The sequence below is a fragment of the Apis mellifera genome, linkage group LG1 (assembly GCF_003254395.2).
Source record: "Apis mellifera strain DH4 linkage group LG1, Amel_HAv3.1, whole genome shotgun sequence".
NCBI lineage: Eukaryota > Metazoa > Arthropoda > Insecta > Hymenoptera > Apidae > Apis > Apis mellifera.
The window spans coordinates 18,933,309-18,953,006 of NC_037638.1; the positions used below are offsets into that span (position 1 = coordinate 18,933,309).

Sequence of the window (19,698 nt, forward strand, 5' to 3'; positions counted from 1 at the left end):
GTGCGTTCTCCAGGGAGTAGGTGAAACGATGCGTTACTACGGAGAGAGTAGCAGGGTGTGCGCACACACGAGCGCACTCGAGGGCGAGCGTTGGGTCGCGTGCACAAGGACACGTCGAGGTAGGTAGGACGTAGTGGAGAGAAGGTCGTTCTCTCGGAGGATTCGGAACGCGAGGAGCGCGCACACTTTGGCGCAGAAACTATCGTGTGCAAGGCTGGTGGGAGTAGGGGCGAGAAGGAGGGTGGTAGAGGAGGGTTGGCGGGGCGGTGGTAGTCGCGCGGCCGTCGGTCTAACGCGGTGCGGTCGTCATTGGGCGTCGGGACGCCGTGGCGACGCGGTCTCGGCTCGAAAGCACGCTCGGTTCGCGAGCACGCGCGCGCCAAGTGTGTTCGAAACGCGACACGAGGGCCGAGAGAGAGTAGTGCGCGACTTTTGCCGCATCGTTTTCTGCAACCACGCTCACCACCCCGTCCTACCCGAGACTCCCATTTTACACCCACGCGCGCTAGAATCGTGTATGTAGAATCGCAAAAGGAAGAAGAGAGTTTGGTGCGGATTTTCGTTTAGTTTCGACACCGTCCAGGTGTCGTGATCCGCGTCGCGAGTGATCGATTCTTCTTCTTCTTCTTCTTCATCCGCGATCGGGTCGAAGAGGACGTTCGAGGTGCGTCGTACGCGATTCACGTCACGCGAGTTGCCTCTTCGTGCCCCTCTTGATAGTCATGAGTCGGGAGTTTGGTCGGATCGGTGGCATTTCGTTTTGGGAAACGGCGAGAAAAGTGTTTCGATAGAATCTTCAAGAGTAAAGTGTGCGCGTTTTGTTTTTTTTTTTTTTTTTTTTTTTTTTTCGAGTAAGAAGGAAGAGGAGAAAGGTGGTAGGGAGAAGGAGAGAGGAGGATCACCGGGTGGAATCCGGTGTGGATACAACGACGAGGGTTGGGCCCGGTTGGATCGAGTCGAAGGTGGAGGAGACGTCGCACGATGAGACGGACGACGAGAGAATGTCGCGCGGACGCCGCGGGATTCGTCTCAGTCGTCCGACTGGTCGGCCGGTGGCCGTTGAGAGCGTCGAAGAGGAACGCGTTCCGGAAAGGGTGAAGGGCAGCAGGCCGTCCTCGATGGTGTGTCATGATCTGATGGGACGAGTCATGTCACGTGTCGTCGGGACGCTGCTCGCGCGCTCCACGCTGCTCACGAGCGTCGCCGCGGCCCTCGTCCTGCTCTTCTGCTGCTGCAGGTGCACTCGTGCCAGCGAGTTTCCGGAAAGAGAATGTTGCGACCTGATATTCCCGATCCCGGAACCGACCGGGAGATCTACGTCCGCGCCCACACCAACGGGCAGAAGCGGTGAGTAACCGACCGTCTTATTGGATCTTTACTACTACAACCTGGAAAATCCAACGTTTCTCGCGAGTGGAGAATTCGAAAGGAGGTATTTTCACGAGAAATATATCTCGGTTTTCTTCGATTGTACGTTTCTTCTCTTTTTTTTTTCGATTGTTCGCAGAAAAATTTTGAGATAGGTGAACGAGCAAAGAACATTCGCGACAAGAGATGTCAACAAGACCGTGCTCGGAGTAGAGAATCGCCCCTTGTTGACGTTGGCTCGCCGACTAAAGCCGATTCGTAAACAGTCGCGATCCTTCGATCGCGCGTTTTCATTCGGGGGCGAAAGTTGTCTTTCTCCCTTCTTTGATTCTGTTGGAGTTTGTTTTTTTCTTTTTTTTTAGGGGAAAAAGAGGGGAAATTCGTGGTATACAATTATAAATCATGAAGATATCGCGTGTATAGACTCGGTTTCAATTTTTCTATAGCCTGCGATATTTTTTTTTAAAACTCGAAACTCGAATCGTTGTAGAGTGTTATTTTTATCGTTTCGGTTATGATCGTTAATTGACCGAATACGGGGGAAACAACGGGCGAAGAATACATTTTAGTATCGGGAAATGTATTCCGCGAAGCGCGCGTGTGTTCTTTTTTTTTTTTTTTTTTTTTTTTTTTAAACACTCGTTTTGTCAATGGTTTAATAGAACATTCCAACGGCGAAAGCTGGGAGTAGAATGGAATAGAAGGGAAGTCAATAATTGAACAGGAACCAATAACTGTACGTATAGCTTGGCCGTATTTTGTTAGCCACCGTTCAGCTATTACAATTTCCGTAGAGGGATGAGCGGATTATTAATTCAATTAGGATCAGTTATTAATTCAACAACGACGGTTTATCGACGCGAGTTCAATGCGGTGGTAATTTAAGTGGCGAGACAACCGCGTCATCAAATGCCCTGTTTCTTTTTAACCAACTCCCAACCACCATTTTTCCCAATCCATCCCGATTTTCTTTCGATCAAACGATCCATATTTCTGAAATAATACTTCTAATAACATCAATCTTTCTCCTCGTAACCGGATCGTGGTCAACAAACAAACATCGACTCGATCGATGATCGTTTCAATCATCAGGTATTTCACTTTGCCTGAAAATATTCTTCCGAGATTATTTCTTCGATCGATATCTTCGTCTAATTCGAATCTCTCGAAGCTTTCCTCCGTTCCCTCTCTCAACTTTTCCTCTGTTCGATTTTAAGTTCAATTCAATGTTTCTCTTTTTAAAAAAACGAATAAAATTGGTGTAGTATCGCGTATAACAATTATCGTTCAACGTAATTGTATTTCCTTCCGAGTATTATCGAAACTCGGAAAGTTGGGTTCTTTCAAATCTCGGCTAGTCTCAACGAGGTTAATGAAGACAACGGTACTTAGCAGGACACGCGCGAAGGGTTGGTGGTCGACATTGTCGTCTGGAATCGATGTCTGCGGGAATTTCGGTCCCCGCACGGGATGAAGTTCGATCGAGGTTGGCCACGATTGAAGGTTATCCCGTCTATAGCCGAGTCTATAGTGGGAGTAAGTTTCAGGATGGAAGTCATTTATACAGCCTCTCTATACGGAATTCCTCGGTGGCGAAATATCGCGTACGTGTTCATAAAGCGTTGGTAATGAACGATTCGATCACAGTTTGGTCGGTCTTTTATATCCTCGCTCTCTCTCCCTCCCTTTCTCTCCAAGGTCAAGGATGAACCCATCCACGGTATTCCTTCTCTCTCTCGTCTCGTCAGCGGCGAGAATAATAATCAGTTATTCCTTTCATCCGATTGATGGATTGATGGACTGAATTCGATCCTCTTCGATTCGATAACTTTCGAGAAATAAATCAAGTTTAATCTTTAACGAACCATCGCTTTTCTGCTTTCTCTTCTTTTTTTTAATCGATCGAGATTAAATTGCCCGATATCACTGGTGATTCGTAGCGAAGCGTCGCAGTCGTTCGAAGAGGAAATTTAAGAAGATCGCGTTTAAAGTGAAAAAGGCGCGATATTACGGGAAAAGGGAAGAAACGTCGCGAGGCGCGAAAGCGTCGTGCGGAATAGAAGGCGACAACCCGTCAAGAAGGAATCCCACTGCACCGAAGAAAAAGAGAACGGGCACAAAGCTCGCTCCTGGCGCACGCTCGCTCGCTCGCTCGAGTCCAAAGCGAGCGAAAGATTTTTCCAAGAGCTCGCCTACGACTCCTAGCTTAAATGTCGCGACTCGACCCGCAAAAAGGAAGAAAACGCATGGAAGGGAAGAGAGAGAGAGAGAGGAGCGGGCTGCGGCCGAGAAAAAGGAGTCGCGCACAGCCCACGGAGAGAAAAAGAAAAGAGGGGAACGAGAAGTGGCCCATTGACGTTAAATCGCACGGTGAGGCGCTTTTAAACGTCCTTGCTATTTTCATGCGACCTACTTTGCCAGCCGCACCGTAACGAGGTTGCTTTCGAATAAATTCCAAGTGCTTTCGAATCCCTTCCTTCCCCTCCCTTCCCCTCCTTTACTCCATCGCGATTTCGATATTTTTGACATTGGTCGGAGCCGAGCGACCAAACTTTTCGCCTTCTTCTTTGTCATCCCAGCTCGATCGTGAAACCGTCACTATCTCGTCTCTCGTAAACGATCTCCTATCCTCCTTGGGGAATCCAGTCCTCGAATAGATAAGAGTAACCTGATTTTACGCGAGAAAATCTTAAGTAACCGCAACAGGATACGTGGAGATATCGGTGTCGATGGATATTTATAGTTTGTTGCGATTAATTTAATCGCGAGTCGGAGATTCTGATTAAAATATATTATTTTTGAAGATCTATTCGATTCTTCTATTCGTTTTCCAGATCTATTCGATCCTTTTATCGATCGCTTAAGGAATAAGGATGAAAAAATAGGGAGCTATTGATTTTGAATCTCGAATGGAGCTTGATATTCGAGTTGCAAAAGAGAAATCAAGTTGATCGCGCGTATTTCAGTGACTAGGAAACGTATGCGCATATTTTCGCGTGACGGTGCCATTAGTCGGACGAGGGCACGATTTAAAAGAACGGTCCCGATAACGGTCTGATTCGATTAAATTACGAAACAGTTTGATTTCTCGGCCTCCCAACCCCCTCAACCAAATAATTAATTATTCGACAAAATTTCATTATTGGAAATAAATTCGGGTGTCATGTTCGCTTCAATAATGACTACGATTGGTATGATTTCGAATCTAAACATTCTACATCGGATCGAATCGTTTCACGATTTGATATTGTATCGCGAAACTCTGGCCTATCGGTAACATTTATTTATTTATTAAATCAATGACCGAATAATGCTCGTGACACGAATGAACGGAGTATCGTACATTAACTTACAATAACAGTATAATTGCAAATATAGATGTGTTTGTATAAAATTATACAGCGTATTAGGCGAACGAAAATCCATTTATCAATAATTAATATTGGCTAGATTTTTGAAGTGTTAAAGATAAAGCCGAGTGTACGATTATATTTGTCAAAAGAGTTAGAGTTCTTTCTTCCCTATATCGATAGATTTTCGAAACGGGTTAATTCGATGAGAAATTTACATAGTTTATTCGTTATTTCGTTAGGAAATCGTGTACCTGGTACAAATAATAAAGGATATTTCATCGCGTTTCTAGTTAGAAGTCTGAAAACGAGGAAGGCGTTCGCCGGACCAGAAGGTCGGCCTGCACTCCTGTTTTATTTGACTCGACCTCGTTTCCTTTCTTCGATGTACGATTCTCTACAGTGGGTTCTCGTGGTGGCTGCAATTCGAAGAAGTTCCCCGTTATTATTACTACTTGTATCGCGACAAAGGGAACACCTCGAATTACGAGAATCCTCGTCAAAGAAATGACTAATTAATTGGCCGGCAACCTCGGGCCTCCTTGACCCCTTATATATATCTATATACACGATATTCCCTTTGAACCCTTCGCCGTGACCTGAATCGTGGAAACGGTTTGCGAATCTTCTTGTTAGCTTTTCGATCGTAATCGGGTCGCGTTTGTTCGTCCTCGAATTTCCGCCGACACACTCGACCATCCCCCCCGCTAGAAATATCGGGGAACCCGCTACGAATCTAGATTCATTCCCTTGCTCCTTCCTTTTTCCTTTTTTTTTTCCTTTTCCATTTCCGACTGTTGCATCGAGGATTAATTTGTGGGAGGGAGGAGATACGAAATCTCGTTTGCCGATATTATTACAGAAGATATCTGCGGTGGAGCGAGGGGGAAATCGGGTCGGGCCGATAGACTGGGACGGTTCGATTTGATTAAACGACCGCATTTGATTAATCCCCGATCTTGAAGACTGCCGCTTGTAATTCGGTCGCCGCTCGTAACCGGGCCACGCTTTATACATATTTCATACGGAATTCTGATACGGAAAAACAAAGAGCGTCTCCGGACGCTTAATCCCCCCAAGTATTTGCTCTGTCGTCGTTGCTCGAAATTAATTCCGCGATCGTTAATCACGAGAGATGACGTGTTTTCGCACACACGTACAATCGGCTTTGAACGGTTTCTGGAGGAACTGGCCGCATTCCTTCCACCAATTTCTTCCTTCTCGCTCTATACTGCCGCGCCCTTTTCTCCAACCTTTTTCCAAGTCGAGTTTAGTTTCTTTCGAACGGCCGAACTTTGGAGTCGAGTCGCGACTCTCTCCTTTTCATTGCCAATTATTTCTTCAACTTGGAAATTTCGAGTTTAACTTTGTTCCTTCGAAGAATTCATATTATTTTCTTGCTCCAAGTAGCGATTTGGATAAGACGAAGACGAAGAGAGATAAAGAAATGGATACCCCGATGATTGCCTGATTTTTATCGGTCGTAATTCGAGGCGATGAGATCTCGCGTTCCATTTCTCTCGAAGAAGGCGCGCCTATTAATACAATCCGAGAAAAGGAGAAAGAATAAATTATTTTTTGCCTTATTCTCTTATTCGTCTCGATCCAGAAATATTAAATCCAGACGCGCGGTTCATGTACGTTAAAACGTTAACTAAAATCACGTGTATATATATATATATATATATATATATATACCTTGTTTAATTGAACGAATTTTTGCTTTCTCTCTACTAAAGAGATGTGCTTTCTTTTTTATCTCTCTTTTTTTTTAAACGAAATTTGTGTTTGATCAACAGAAATGGAAATTAGCCGTTCGACTCTCGTCGAGTCGTTCCACTGCGAACCGAGTCCAGTGATAGAGTTGGCTTATGGTCAGCCACTCGGGGCCGAGTTGTCGGTGAAATATATTTTTAAAAAAAATTTTTTCGCGACGTACGACGCTTCAGATCGTCGTAGTTATATTTTATTGTCGTATTTTGCACGCGCCGCGTTTAACTATCCCGCGTTATACGCGATGCCTCTCTATGGGGAGGTTTTGCCCAGCTTCACGAACTACGTATCTCGTATTTTTCCACGATTTCCAGCTTTTCGACTCAACCATCATCTTTCTCTCTTCATAGTAAACGAAACACCGTTATATATATCGTTACATACGCGTATACATTCGAGTTGGAGCACAGTTAAAAAGTTTATCGGTCTCTCACCTCGATGAAGTTGATTTGTCGGACATGGTAACAAAGTGACGGAGAAGCGGGTGGCTCTAAGGGCGCGAAAAAAAGGAAACAGGAACAAATAACGTTTCGAGGAAATCAATTCGAGTGTCGTGGAGACGAGTGTGTTACTTGGGGAAAAGGTAAACGGGCCAGAAGAACGAACTCCGCAATTCCCATGACTGTCATTGATCATCCTGAATCATATTATCCTGGCAAAATTTCATCTGTTGACAGAAAAAAAAAAAAAGGATATTTATCTGTGTAAATCGGAAAACCAGCCGTTTTATATACGCGAATATCAATCCTCATTTCCTGATTATGGGGGGATATCTTTATTCCCGAATATTGGGCGAGGTCGATACTGCGATAGATATCAGTTTACAGTTATGTATCGCGATGCATTTTCGCATCGGTAATTTATGTCATACCCATCACTTTTAAAACGCAGTTTTTTGCGCTTTATTCTCGTTACTTAAATTTCCTCCATGGTAAAATTCCTGCATATTTTTACCTCTCAAATTCCTCTCGTTACGCTCTTTACATAGTCGTTTTCACGTTGGTGCGATATTTTGACGTAATTCTTAAAATTCCACCGTTTATTATTATTATTCTTTACTCGCGGAATAAATTCAACAAAAAATTCGAACAAAATAAATAAATATAATGGATAAAATATCGCAATGAGATACGTATAAACAGGAGAAATAACTAAGAAACGAATCAGTGATCGCAAAAACGAAAACGATAAAACAATCGACTAAGGAATGATTTTGGAGAAAACTTGGACTCATCATCGATCGATCACAGATTACACGTTGAAGCAAGAATTTAACAGAAGAGTTAGTATTAAGCAAACTTTCAACATTATCGATTCTAATAAAAATGAAAAGAGATTAAAACGGATTAGAATTATCGTGAAAAGAAAAATCGTCGCGTAGATCGATGCATACTTCTTTGAACTGAACCTCGATAAACGATGGTTAACCTAGAATATAACATCTAAGTGCTTCGCGTTAATTTTACACTTGAATCGACTATTCTTTAATAGCAAGGTACATAAGAATATACGTAGAAAGTCCTTGTTAGTTTCGATCAATAATCATAGTAGATGCCGCGTACCTTAATTTCCTTAACCGTAGAAGTTCTAAAAAAAGGGGGTTCCACCGACTCATAAATCGAAAAACTTTAAATTAGAATTGTTTCCTTTTTCGTGAAAAATTCTGACGAAATTATTTATCGTCGTATACAAATTTAAGTTTCACATTCGCAAAAGTTGCCATTCGGTGTAAAAGAATTATTGTGTATAGCGGAAAAATAACGGATTACGCGTTGTCATTCTAGGGTGTACTGAAAATGCTAAAAAAGAGATTTTTAAAATATAACGTTCAGTTTATCAAAATTAGAAGAAGAACTATTACAAATATAAAAATAATGCCCACAGAAAATATTTAATTAATCGTGTATTTATGCCATTCGTATAAATATAAATAGAAAAACAAAAATTTCTTCAAGATAAATATGGAAGGAAGGAATAATTCTATTCTTAGAATGGATCATATGGATCAAAAGCGTTTTTTTTTCATTAATATTAACGACATAGTAAATCGATAGTGGAAGTGATAAATAACTAATAAGTCGTTAAAAATTCATACCTACCTACGTTGAAGCACCTCGACGAGAGAATTGATAGGAAGTTGAGAATATACGATGGTTCAGAGACGCGTCAAGTACACTTTGGCTTTGATCCAGTCTCCATCGAAAAAGATAGGATGTTTTGCGGTCCTGAGCATCACCGGTTTGTTCGATCCGTGCTTGATGCTTTAATTTAGGACCTCGGATCGTATCGGACGAAGCCGCGATAAATTTCTTTCACAAAGGAAACACATTATTTATATCGCGTCTGGTATCCTCGATCCCAGATGAAAAGAATGTAAGTTTAACGGCGACCCACACGTATAGTTACACCTGGCTACACGTACAAAAGGTTAAAGCTATGCATTTAAGCTGTGGCTCTGGGGAAGATCGATCCATCAGCCCGATGAAGTTAATCCTTTTCGCGCTGGAAAGGAAGCTGGCGAGAAGTTTGTGAAAGTGGGCCACCCATCACCATCTTTTCAAGAAACTTTGAACAAAATTCCGAATCTTTTTCATCTATCGACGATTAGCCGGCAAATAGTTTCGATTTTCTACTTTGAGGAAAACGGTTGGTCGAGGCGAACGTGTATCTATCTACGAGTTAAAACGTGCGTTAAAACGGGGAAGGAGAATTTTCACGCGGCCTTTCGCGAGTCGCTGTGAACTTGGCAGCATTATTTACGAGGCATCAACGAGCCGGGTAATCGAGTTGAACGAAACTAGCTCTCGTTCAGTCACCGGGATCGGATTCGAGCAATTGTAACGCGAGAGGTCGAACACGGAGGATCGATCGAAGGATCGGTAGGTCCTCTTTAAAGCGCGCGCTAGCAACACCGAGTGTTTTAACGTCGAACTGGGGGAGTCGAACAACCCCTCGCATATTATAGCTGCCCGAGGGTGAACGGAGATTGACAACGAATCTGATTCCGACTATTGTTGGGTGGATTTTGAAAACCATACCGTGAATTCAGTACCCGTTCCACCTGCAACGAGCGTAAAATTAAAATCGTTTCCCCTACCTCGGTTTTGCCTTTTCGCCACGTTATCGGATACTTTCGATAGATACTGGCTACGCACCCGCGTGGAACAGATGATCCCTTTTCTCATCCCACGTAACGCGATTCTTATTGGCGAGAGAGAAGAGTTGAAAAAAATAATAAAGGAAATTTATCAACATCGATCGAATCGATCGATCTCCCTCTTCTAAATTGCTCATTGCAACATCCATCGAATTGTTACGAGACTCTTTGACTCTTGAACGCTTTCAGACCGTTCAATCTCCTCGAATCACCAATCGTTTTCACGCGATAAATAGATAAAATTGCTCGTTTTCGCGAGGTTACGCGTTGGACGACACCAATAATTCTCGCTGTTGGACGATTCATCGCTTGTAAACCGATGTCGGATTTAAGTGGCTGCAGGAGAGGAGAAAGGGATGGGATAAGAAATACGAGGGTGGCGAAATCGTGTTGGAGGGATGGTGTGAAGGGAAAGAAGGCTGGACAGAGTTTTTACGGCAGCAATACCGGTGTTGAAACACGGTCGAAGCACGGTTGATGGTTCGGCACGCGCAACCTTCCTCTCTCTTATCCACGAGGTTCGAACGATTGCTCTTTATACGGGTGAACGGTTTTGGAGCGAGTTTGCGATAAACGTCCCTGCAAACGTTCCTCCCTTTTGACGCGAGCATGCTCAAAGAGACTTTGCCATTCTCTCGCTCGCTCGTTCGTTCGTTCGTCATACGTGCAATACAATTATTTTCTTCTTGAAAAGGTGTTCTTTGACGCGTCTCTATCTAAACACGGAATCGTGGTTTCGCGTGGAACAACGTGGAAGTGTGCAAAATAATTCGAAGAGGAATAAGAGAAATAATTTCTTGATCTCGCGTTGATTAGAAAAGATTCGAAGGAATTGGAAGGATTGTCAAGGATTAATCCAGAGAAATCGATCGAGTTTGCCAATCAATCATTCTTGTAATTAAGAAATGGGAAATAAATGGAATAATAAATCGTTTGATCGAATGAAACATTATGCTTTAAGCATAAAGAACGCTTTTTGGCAAAAAAAAACGAAGCCGTGACATTGTATCAATTTCGATCAATTAACGCAATCCTCGTCATTACGTTGAGGCGGCGTTCTTCTCTCGATGCGAATGGCCGATATGACTTTTAAATAAATCCATGGATAAATAGGGCATGAATATTCCCGGCCTTTGACGCGATTTATCGAACGGCATCTGCCTCTGGCAGTCCGTACTCGCTTCTTCTGTGAAATGTAATTAGCATCGCAATTATCGACACGAACAAACGACGGATCTACGTACAAGCATGTATATTTAATTAATCGTCGAAGGCGAGGGTGTGGAGTTACGTTGGAATGTTGCACGTTCTAACGTTCTTTGCACGTTTGCAAAAATTTTCTTCTCCTGTTTCAAGATATTGAAAATCGTCGATCACGAAGAGTTCGTTTCTAACTCGTTGAATTAACTTTAAACCTGGTAAAATAAGAAATAAAATCGTTTAACAAGTAAATTTATTTTTTCGTTATAACGTGTATCAGTTTTACAATTTTCAAGAAACGAGGAGTTCAAGTAAGTAACCGTGATTCCAATATAACGATATAGGACACGTATATATCAGTTTTACAATTTAACAACGACTTAACGGTTCGGAGCTTTAAAGGAGTTAAGAGTCGAAATACGTTGTACGTAGGAAATAGCCGTGGACAATAAACGGAAGGTACATAATAAATAAGGAGAGGAAGGGCCGTTATTTCTTGGATTAACCCATTTCTTTGTAACGAAGCAGGAGAGCTTAATAGAGGGGACGGTCGGGTCGGAGGGTCGGTCTTTAGCTTTCGCTGGCTAAAGTTTTCCATTTTCCATCCTTTCCTTGGGAATTTTTCATACATTTTCCGATGCAAAAAAGGCCGTCAAGGAATAAAATAGCCGTGCGACCTGAATTGACCGGAGCAGCGAGGCGCGGCGGGTCGAGCTTTCATGCCACCGGGAACCGAACCGAGTCGCGTTTCCATTTAAAGGCGCAACCGGATATAAATGCTCGCCGTGGGAAAAGTCGATCCCTCCACCTCCCTCTTCCCAGAAACAGCGAATTATGAATTATACTCGAGGATTTCTGGGTAAGCTCGGCGTAAACAGGGCGTAAATATTCACAAGCCCTTCGGCGCGACTTATCGAACGTGGCCTGCCTCGCTACATGCACCACCTATATGTAACGCAATTACCCAGGTGTCTAACGTGCTTGTGCGCCCTCCCATGTGTTGATGTGTTTGCACGCGCGCCCTCTCTGTATCTCGCGTCTTGATCTGCATACATCCACGCCACCTGCATCAATAATATCTTTCCGACGGGGACGGGGAACGTTCGTTTTGTAAACTGGATTTAATAATCGATCATCGTCGATGTAACCGCCACGTAAACGAATATTTCAACGCGGGACAACGCGCACGTAGTATCACGCGGTTCGATTCGAAATTTACTTAAGTCTCGTGGAAAATCGCAAGAGTGATAACCGATCGAGATTAACGATGAAAGGAACGGAAGGAGTTCATTTTTTCTTTTTTTTTTTTTTTCTAGAAAATTTTGTTTCCTCGCGATTCGATTGAAAATTCAACGATACGAATTTCGGTTTCGTACACGGATTCACACACGGAACCTTTCATACATACGCACGAATTTTCCGAATCTTCAGTTACGATGAAACCGTAACTCCGCGCGTTGTTTACGCCACATTGTTACGTCGAATCGGAAGGATTTGTGAAAATTGAACAATCTGCGGTAGCTGGATCTCGCGGCGCGTTATTGAAATTCCGTTGTTTATGCTGGCTGTGTTGGCGGGCTGCCGATCGCGAGCGAGATCTGCCGCAAGCCGGATTCCATACGAGCGAGCAATTAAATCACGCGCTCGCTTTGAAATTTTAGCCGAAGCGTAGGTGGCGCTCTCGCGTCTGGGCGGCGATCTCTGCGCTTGAAACAGAGCGGGCGTACCAATTAACGTCGCAGAACGCACTCCTCCGCAACCATCTCCATCTAATGCTTCGAGTAATTGATAACGTAAGCCGTTCGAAGCGAGCAGCTCGTTTCCGCTGCTCGACGGCTCGGAATCTTCTCAAATACGCGATGGAACATCCGTGCAATTAACTCTCGAATTCTATAGTCAATTGTTCCTTCCTTGTTCAAGCCCGTCGATGCATCGTGTTCGAACAATAATCGCGAACGAGAATCATCCAACGGAACGTTATGTATGTTCTTTACACGAATCGTAAAGTGAACGTGTCGTAAAGATTATCGATGGATGAAAATCTTAGCTTAAAAGAAATTATTGGCTAGTGAACACCAATACACATAATATTAGTTTATTATATCTTTCTACTTGCCTCATTCATCGTTTTTCATCCGTTCCACTTGTTCGAGAACGATTGACCTATAATTATTGACTATTCATCCAATCACGTTCTATTTAACTGACCACCACTTGATGGTCTGATCTTATTCCACTTGTTCGATTCCCTTTCCTATTTGTCTGGCCATAATTGTCTCTATCTACTTACGCGTCCAACCACAGGTTTAATCGCGATCGGTTTCCTTGGCTCGTTCTCGTGCTTTCCCTTTTCCTCTATTCTCCTCGAATTTACGCTTTATTCGTGTCTCTGATTGCCACGTACACGTACGTCGATACGCCATACGCGAATAACTTGACGAATTTGAAAACGTGACTAGGCTGCAGATTGTTTTACCTGGACCAAACGTATCCCAGATCGAATTCAGGTAAAAGGAGCGTTTATGTACGATGGAAAAAGTTATCGGGATAAAATTGCACGCCTTCGGATTCTTTCGTTTTGCAGTTAGCAAGATTGCCCCGGGAATTCATCATAGATTTCAAAGGAAAGATCGTTTGTTGTCCCACAATAAATCGTGCGCCGCGATTGCGTAAATCGTATTACCGCGAATTCTATTGTAAACGGGATCGATTTCTTTCGCCAACGTGGCTGTCCTTTAGCGTTACTACGTGTTCTTTTAATAACAATATCATGGTTTTGCTACTCTTTTCTCTCTCTCTCTTTTTTATCTTCATAAGAGTGAAATCAAAGACGAAAGAATCATAAGAAAGGTACGATAATTACGTACGACAAATATAAGTTAAGTGATCTTACGCTGGTTTCAAAACTAGCTTTTCCTTTCACTTTTCTTTCCAAGGCTCGAATACCTGATATTAACTTTCAGTTTCGATGAAATTCCATCAATTTAGAATCGAGAATAAAAATTCTTCTCCTGGAGAATATCAAATTTCAAGGAATATCGGGGGCAAAGAATCGAATCGATCCGCGCTCTTACTACGGTTTAGCGTCTTCATGAGAGAACCCTACCCGATGCGCGTTTCTCCGCACGATAAACGATGCCCTCTCGACATCGATGCTACGATTTTCTCTCATTCGTTCAATTGTTACAATTTTCTCGATAGAAACTTACAATCTTTTCTTTTCTTTTCTTTTTTTTTTTTTTTGTTTCACGAGGAGGGCGAATTTCCCCGAGGATAAAAGTCAAGCGTAGCCTCGTAAAAACACCCCTGCCATTATCCATTCCGGAGGGAGAGGAAAAGAGAGAAAAGGTGCGCCTCTCCCGCGGAGGGAGAATTTTTCAGGATTCTGTTTGCCCGCCCGGAGGTGGGATTTTTTCGCCACCTCTCCCCCACCCTCGTAATCACGAGGGAATCATGGTTGACCGTTTACTGCCGACCGGGGAGCAGCGCGCTCGATGACGACGAATTTGCACGCCACGCGACCACGCCACACGCGATCCCTCCGTTCCGAACATCGTTACCACGGATTCGACATGCGAACTGGAAATCAGGGGGTGCCGCCTCCGTGTGTCCAAGGAATGCGTTTACGCGAGATCGCCACGCGACGACCCCTTCGCTTCCATCGCGGCTCGTAAAGAATTTTACGCGTGCCTCGCCTCTTTCCAGTCCTTCCACTTATCCTTTCGACAAAATCCTCGGTACGCGCAATGCTCTTTCTTTGTACACCGATAACGATTTAGAGCCGGAAGAATAATTATTCGAGAAGATAAAATTCGGTGATATCGCGAAGAATTGGATCGATCGTGCGAACGAATTTAAATTTAAACAGACCTGGTCCTGTTTCAGGATCGAGTAGTCGTCACAACGAATCACGAGACACTTCTATTTTTAATAGAGTGAGGGGACACAGGAAACTGAACTCGATCGTCTCTTAGGAATCCAGTTCCACGGTGCGAAGAAAAGAAAGTGAAAACGGTGCGTAACCGCGTGGTGATTCTTCGTATCCAATATCGTGGACAGTCTACGCTTTATCACTCGGCAAATTGACTGGGGAAACATTTATTCGTAGCGGTTTTTATTTATCGGTTAAACGATCCGTTTCCCGATTAGTTGCTAATCGTTTCCACGTTGAACGATTCTAGTTTTACGTAGAATCGAGAAAATTACGAGCATCCAGTATGGAGGACGCATTTGGAATTCCCTTTCACAATGGCCACGGTGGTGCTTTAGGCTCCGCGATGCACTGTAATCTAGAACACGTGTTCGTTGTACGTGCGCGTTATCTGCTCGCAAATATGCATTAGGGCGAATAGGGAAGAGGCCTGTTCGGGCAAACAGCAATAACGATGTGCTCGGGTATGAAAAATTTTATTATCCCCGGATAAGGGAGTTGGTTGATAATGGAACCGAAGCGCGGATCGGTTTGTGTCGTTGCTCGGCTGACTAATCGCGTTTCACTCCACTTGGAGACCGACCTACATTATACGAGAACGCAACAATCGGTTCAACCGGTTTTCGTTTAGTATTCTTTTTTTTCTTTCTTTATTTTTTTCCCCCGTTTCCATTCGTTATCCAAAACGTTGGTAGAAATGTCGCTAAACACCCCCATTCGATTCGCTGTTCGTTTCCTTTGCAGTTCGTTATAATTTTTTTGTTTTTTAACCCGTTTTTCGGGACAAGGGAGGAGGGGTTGTATTCGCTCGAAATTTACAGCGTCCGTTATTAATATTTCGCGAGCAGGGCTCCCGTGGCTGTTGGGCCGCGATTTTTCGACCAACGAGAGGAAAACAATTCTACGCAAATTTACGCATTTTTTTTTCTTTTTTTTTTTTTGTTACCTCCTGCTCCTCCTCCTCCTCCTCCTCCACTGTTTCTCACTCGATGCTTTTTGTATGCGTCAGAAGAGGTCAGGAATTTCGCGTTGAGCTATGAAATGGGTGATGGTACGTTATAAAAACGATGCGCGGGAGGGGAGGGATACAATTATTCGACGGTTTCTGGTTTTTTAGTTATTCCGTTTTAATTAATTCTTGTTAGCGTCGCGGCAACCACGCGGCGCATTGTATCGGTATTTCTCGGCTCATCGTTGGTTTAACTATCGCCCCGTCGAATAATACGGACAACCGGACCGATAATTATAATATACCGTTTTTATCGCCACGAAAATCCACGTATCTCGGATGCATTTCCTTCCTTATCGTCGATAAATTCGATTAAATTACCGGATCGCGTACGCTCTTTTTTTCTTTTTTTCTTTTTTTTTTTAATAAGTAACAGGAACGTGATTAACCGTGCTCGGCTCGCGCGATCGGTAATTAATTAAATTCGGAATCGAGAATTCGATCGATTGTTGGCGAACGGCGTCTGCAAAAAAAAAAAAAAGAAAAAAAATGGAAAAAGAGAAAACGCATGGAGTGGAATCGCACGCGTTGGAAACTCGGCTCGCTCCATTTCGTTTATTCGACAAGAAATAACGGAAGCAGAAATAACGGAAACGTTTCTCTAAACGGTTAAATGGATCTTTGCTAGGATGGTCGCGACGACGGTAACAGGTCGCGTGCGTTTCGTCCGCGATAAATTGGCCGGTTCGCGGGTAAGTCTCAGGTGCGCGGGCAAATTATAAATAATCCCCTGTCGGATTAACGTATTCCCAAAATACTTTGCGGTGTACGCGTGTTTGCTTTTCTCCGGAATTGCGGTGTGTCGCGATTAAAATCGGCACGCTTGAATAAAACTGTCCGTTTCGCGTGTAAATTATATTTTAAATTCTCTCGTTGAATTTCGCGTCAACCTTTCATCGAATAAATCCGTGGAAATATAGACGATCGATCTCCATATAATAAAATCGTCGAGGTTAAACGAAATATCGGTGATAATATATCGATGAAATTGCGAGCACAATTGAGAGATTTTTCGAAAGAATTAAAGCGCCACTCTCCATAACTTGTAATATCCGATAGCGCTAGAAATAAGTTTCGAGAGGAACTCGGATGTATTCACGACTAGATTGGAAACAATGGAAACATCGGAGAAGAACGGAACGATTGTCACCGATTGTCAACGAGGATCGAAGCGCGTTGGTTCGCGAAGCACGAGGTGGGTGGACTTAGATCGGATTTGCGAATTACGAAAGTTGCACAAGTTCAACGGTACAGCGCGTGGCGACTAATAAAAGCTTTCGCGTTGTTCTTCGGTTAATTCGACGATCTTGCAGCTCTGCGCTTGCTTGCCACGGCAACCTATTTAATAGCGGCTTGTCAACGGCGGATTTCCGCCGTGAAAAGGAATGGAATGCAAATAAAATTTAATCTCCTTTTCTCCATTTCTCTCTTAGCGAATGTTCCCGGAACGGGAAATTAGCACTTGGAGTTTGTTTCGACGAATCTGTGTCATGGACGTGGCGCGACGCCAGACGCCCTCAGACTGACTCAATTAGCCGAAGCTTCGTTTTGACGAGCTCTGCCGGATACTCTGGCCGGAGTTGGTGTCAGATTTAGAGGAGAGCGGGATCGAAAGTAACATGTTAAATTCAAGTATCGTGGATATAATCACGAACTTTGAATACACGATGGAACATTATAATTAAAGTACGCGTATTTTAGAAATGTATAAATGCGCGCATAGAATAGACAATCATTATTTATATGACATCTTGGAGGAGGCGTGCATTTTTAAAATAAAAAATAGTCGTGGAAATTAAATTTCAAATAGAAACATGCATAAAACGTGAAATATGTAAAGACATAAAGCTATAAATTAATTAGATATTTATAATAATCCCATTAGTGCAATTAGTATATTAGTTCTCGAATTCAATTTATCGAGGATTTATCACGGATCGAAATTATAATAATATTATATTTCCCACTATGGAGATATTGAAAAAGTGGAACATTTTTTAATTCATTATGCCTGAAAAAGTAAAAATTGCGATATAAATAATTTCTGGACGCAACAATGTGTTTTCTCTAATATTTCATTCTGACCTTTCTACATTGTGTTCATCGTTATTTAACATTTTTATCTATTTCGTTTATAAAAATTTGCAATTTAAATTAAAAATTGTAATTGAACAAGTTTGTAACGTCATCGGTTAGAAACTAACCAACGAAAAAAAAAAAAAAGGAAAAAGGAAAATTAATATACCAACCAAATATTCCATTCTCTTTCTACTAACATGGACCATCATCGAAATCGCTTGAAAAACAATGAAACATCGTTTCAAACTTTTACCTTTACAATCATCGATCAACATCGCTCCTTGGAACGATGATTTTTCGCGCGAACAGGAATAGATATACAAATTCGCAACGAAACGAAAGGAAGGATCGATGATCCGCACGAAACAAGGTTTCCGTCGTTCCGTTGATAATTTCAATGGTGGGGAAACAAATCGCGCGAAACGGTGGACAGGAAACACGGCGAACTCGATGAAAATCGATAGTCGGAGGTATCGAAGCTTGGCTCCCCGCCGCTGACAGATGAGCGTCTTCCATGAATCGACATTCTTTGATCATCGTGCCACCGATCTTTTTGTAACGATGTTTTCGAATTCTCCCTCCGCCACCCCCTCTCGAATACTCTCGACCCGTCGTCATCGACCAGCTTCCAACTATGTCCCGACGGAACGTTGCTCGTTCGACCCGAGGAAAATGAAGTCTCCTAAGGGTAGTTTTTCTTTACTCGATACTAAAACAACTCTTTGCGAACTCTTGGCCGGAAGAATTTTTTAAGGGAGTCGCTTCTTTTGGAGAAAAACTTGTTTCGGGATTTCGTATACAAATTGTAAATTTTTAAGACGTCTCTCGCGAACGTTACAAGTTGGGGATCATTAGATTTTCGAGATCTCGTTTCCTTCGAATGCAGGATAAATACGGTATAATCGATGGAGGTATGGATTTCATTTGGATCTTGTTTTATTTTGTCATCAAGAGGATTAAAAAGAATCGTTCTTTCTTTTGAGAGAGAAAGAGAGAGGGAAAGAGACAACATTTGGAAGTATACGGACAAAGGAGGCGGAAGAAGGAAATCGAGGAGAGAAATGTAGAAAGAATTGTAAAGAAACTAAAAAACTATGTTTTTCCATGCAGATACATGCGCATACACATGTTGTTTCGATTATTCGATTTCGTCGAAGAAGGGAGCAAAGAATTCTACCCGGTGGAACAACGAATAATACACACAGTTATGATTTTTCGCCGACCTTTGCGCTCTTAAATCATAAGAGTACGTAGCGAGGCGGATATTTAAGATCGTTTTTTGCCGTTCTCTATGGAATCTAAAAATATAAATCGAGTTAATAAAATGGAGAAAAGATAAAGAAGAAACCTTTTGAACAACGAAGCTCAGTTTTATAATAAAATACGAAAATGGTATAATCAGAAAAGTGAAGAATATTGGAAGAAAATGATTAAAAGAACGATTTGAATTCCGATTCGAATCCGATCGAGCTTTGATTCGAAATGAGACACGCGGGGAAAACTTGTTTCTCGCGAAAGTAGAGAAGAAGCGAGGAAAGAAAAGGTTTTGGTGGAATTTGGAAACTTTGTTTCCCTTCCTCTATTCCCCATCGAAGGAAGGGGAAGGGTGAAACGAGGTCGAGGAATGACGTCGTCGGAGGATTGTTCAATTTTGCATCGCGACAAGTTGCGAGGTCGCGTTAAATAAGCATTCTCGTCGCCGCGCATTCGACGTCGGATGGTATTTCGAAGGGTGCGCGTAATGGAGGAGTTGAACGGATGAAATCTTGTTTTCGCAAAGCTAAAATCAAGTCGCGGTGACGACGTTTCCGGAAGGCATACGCGGCCAGCT

General features: G+C 42.9%; 1 protein-coding gene and 1 long non-coding RNA gene across 7 annotated transcripts in view; one reads left to right on the plus strand and one right to left on the minus strand.

The window, feature by feature from the left end:
* Positions 1-255: 255 nt before the first annotated feature.
* Positions 256-19,698, plus strand: part of LOC551647 — a 247,539-nt gene continuing 228,096 nt past the window's right edge. Inside the window, exon 1 of one of the 6 annotated variants that reach the window (XM_016917796.2) lies at positions 256-1,347. In XM_016917796.2, the coding sequence (XP_016773285.1) occupies positions 1,002-1,347 (346 nt within the window). In that variant the 5' untranslated portion in view covers positions 256-1,001. The remainder of the gene's footprint in view (positions 1,348-19,698) is intronic. The other 5 variants (XR_001706421.2, XM_006571221.3, XM_006571222.3 and 2 more) reach the window with 5 other exon arrangements.
* The window catches only part of LOC107966043, a 79,281-nt gene continuing 66,508 nt past the window's right edge, over positions 6,926-19,698 (minus strand). Inside the window, exon 2 of the long non-coding RNA XR_001706437.2 lies at positions 6,926-7,158. This is a non-coding gene — a long non-coding RNA (uncharacterized LOC107966043). The remainder of the gene's footprint in view (positions 7,159-19,698) is intronic.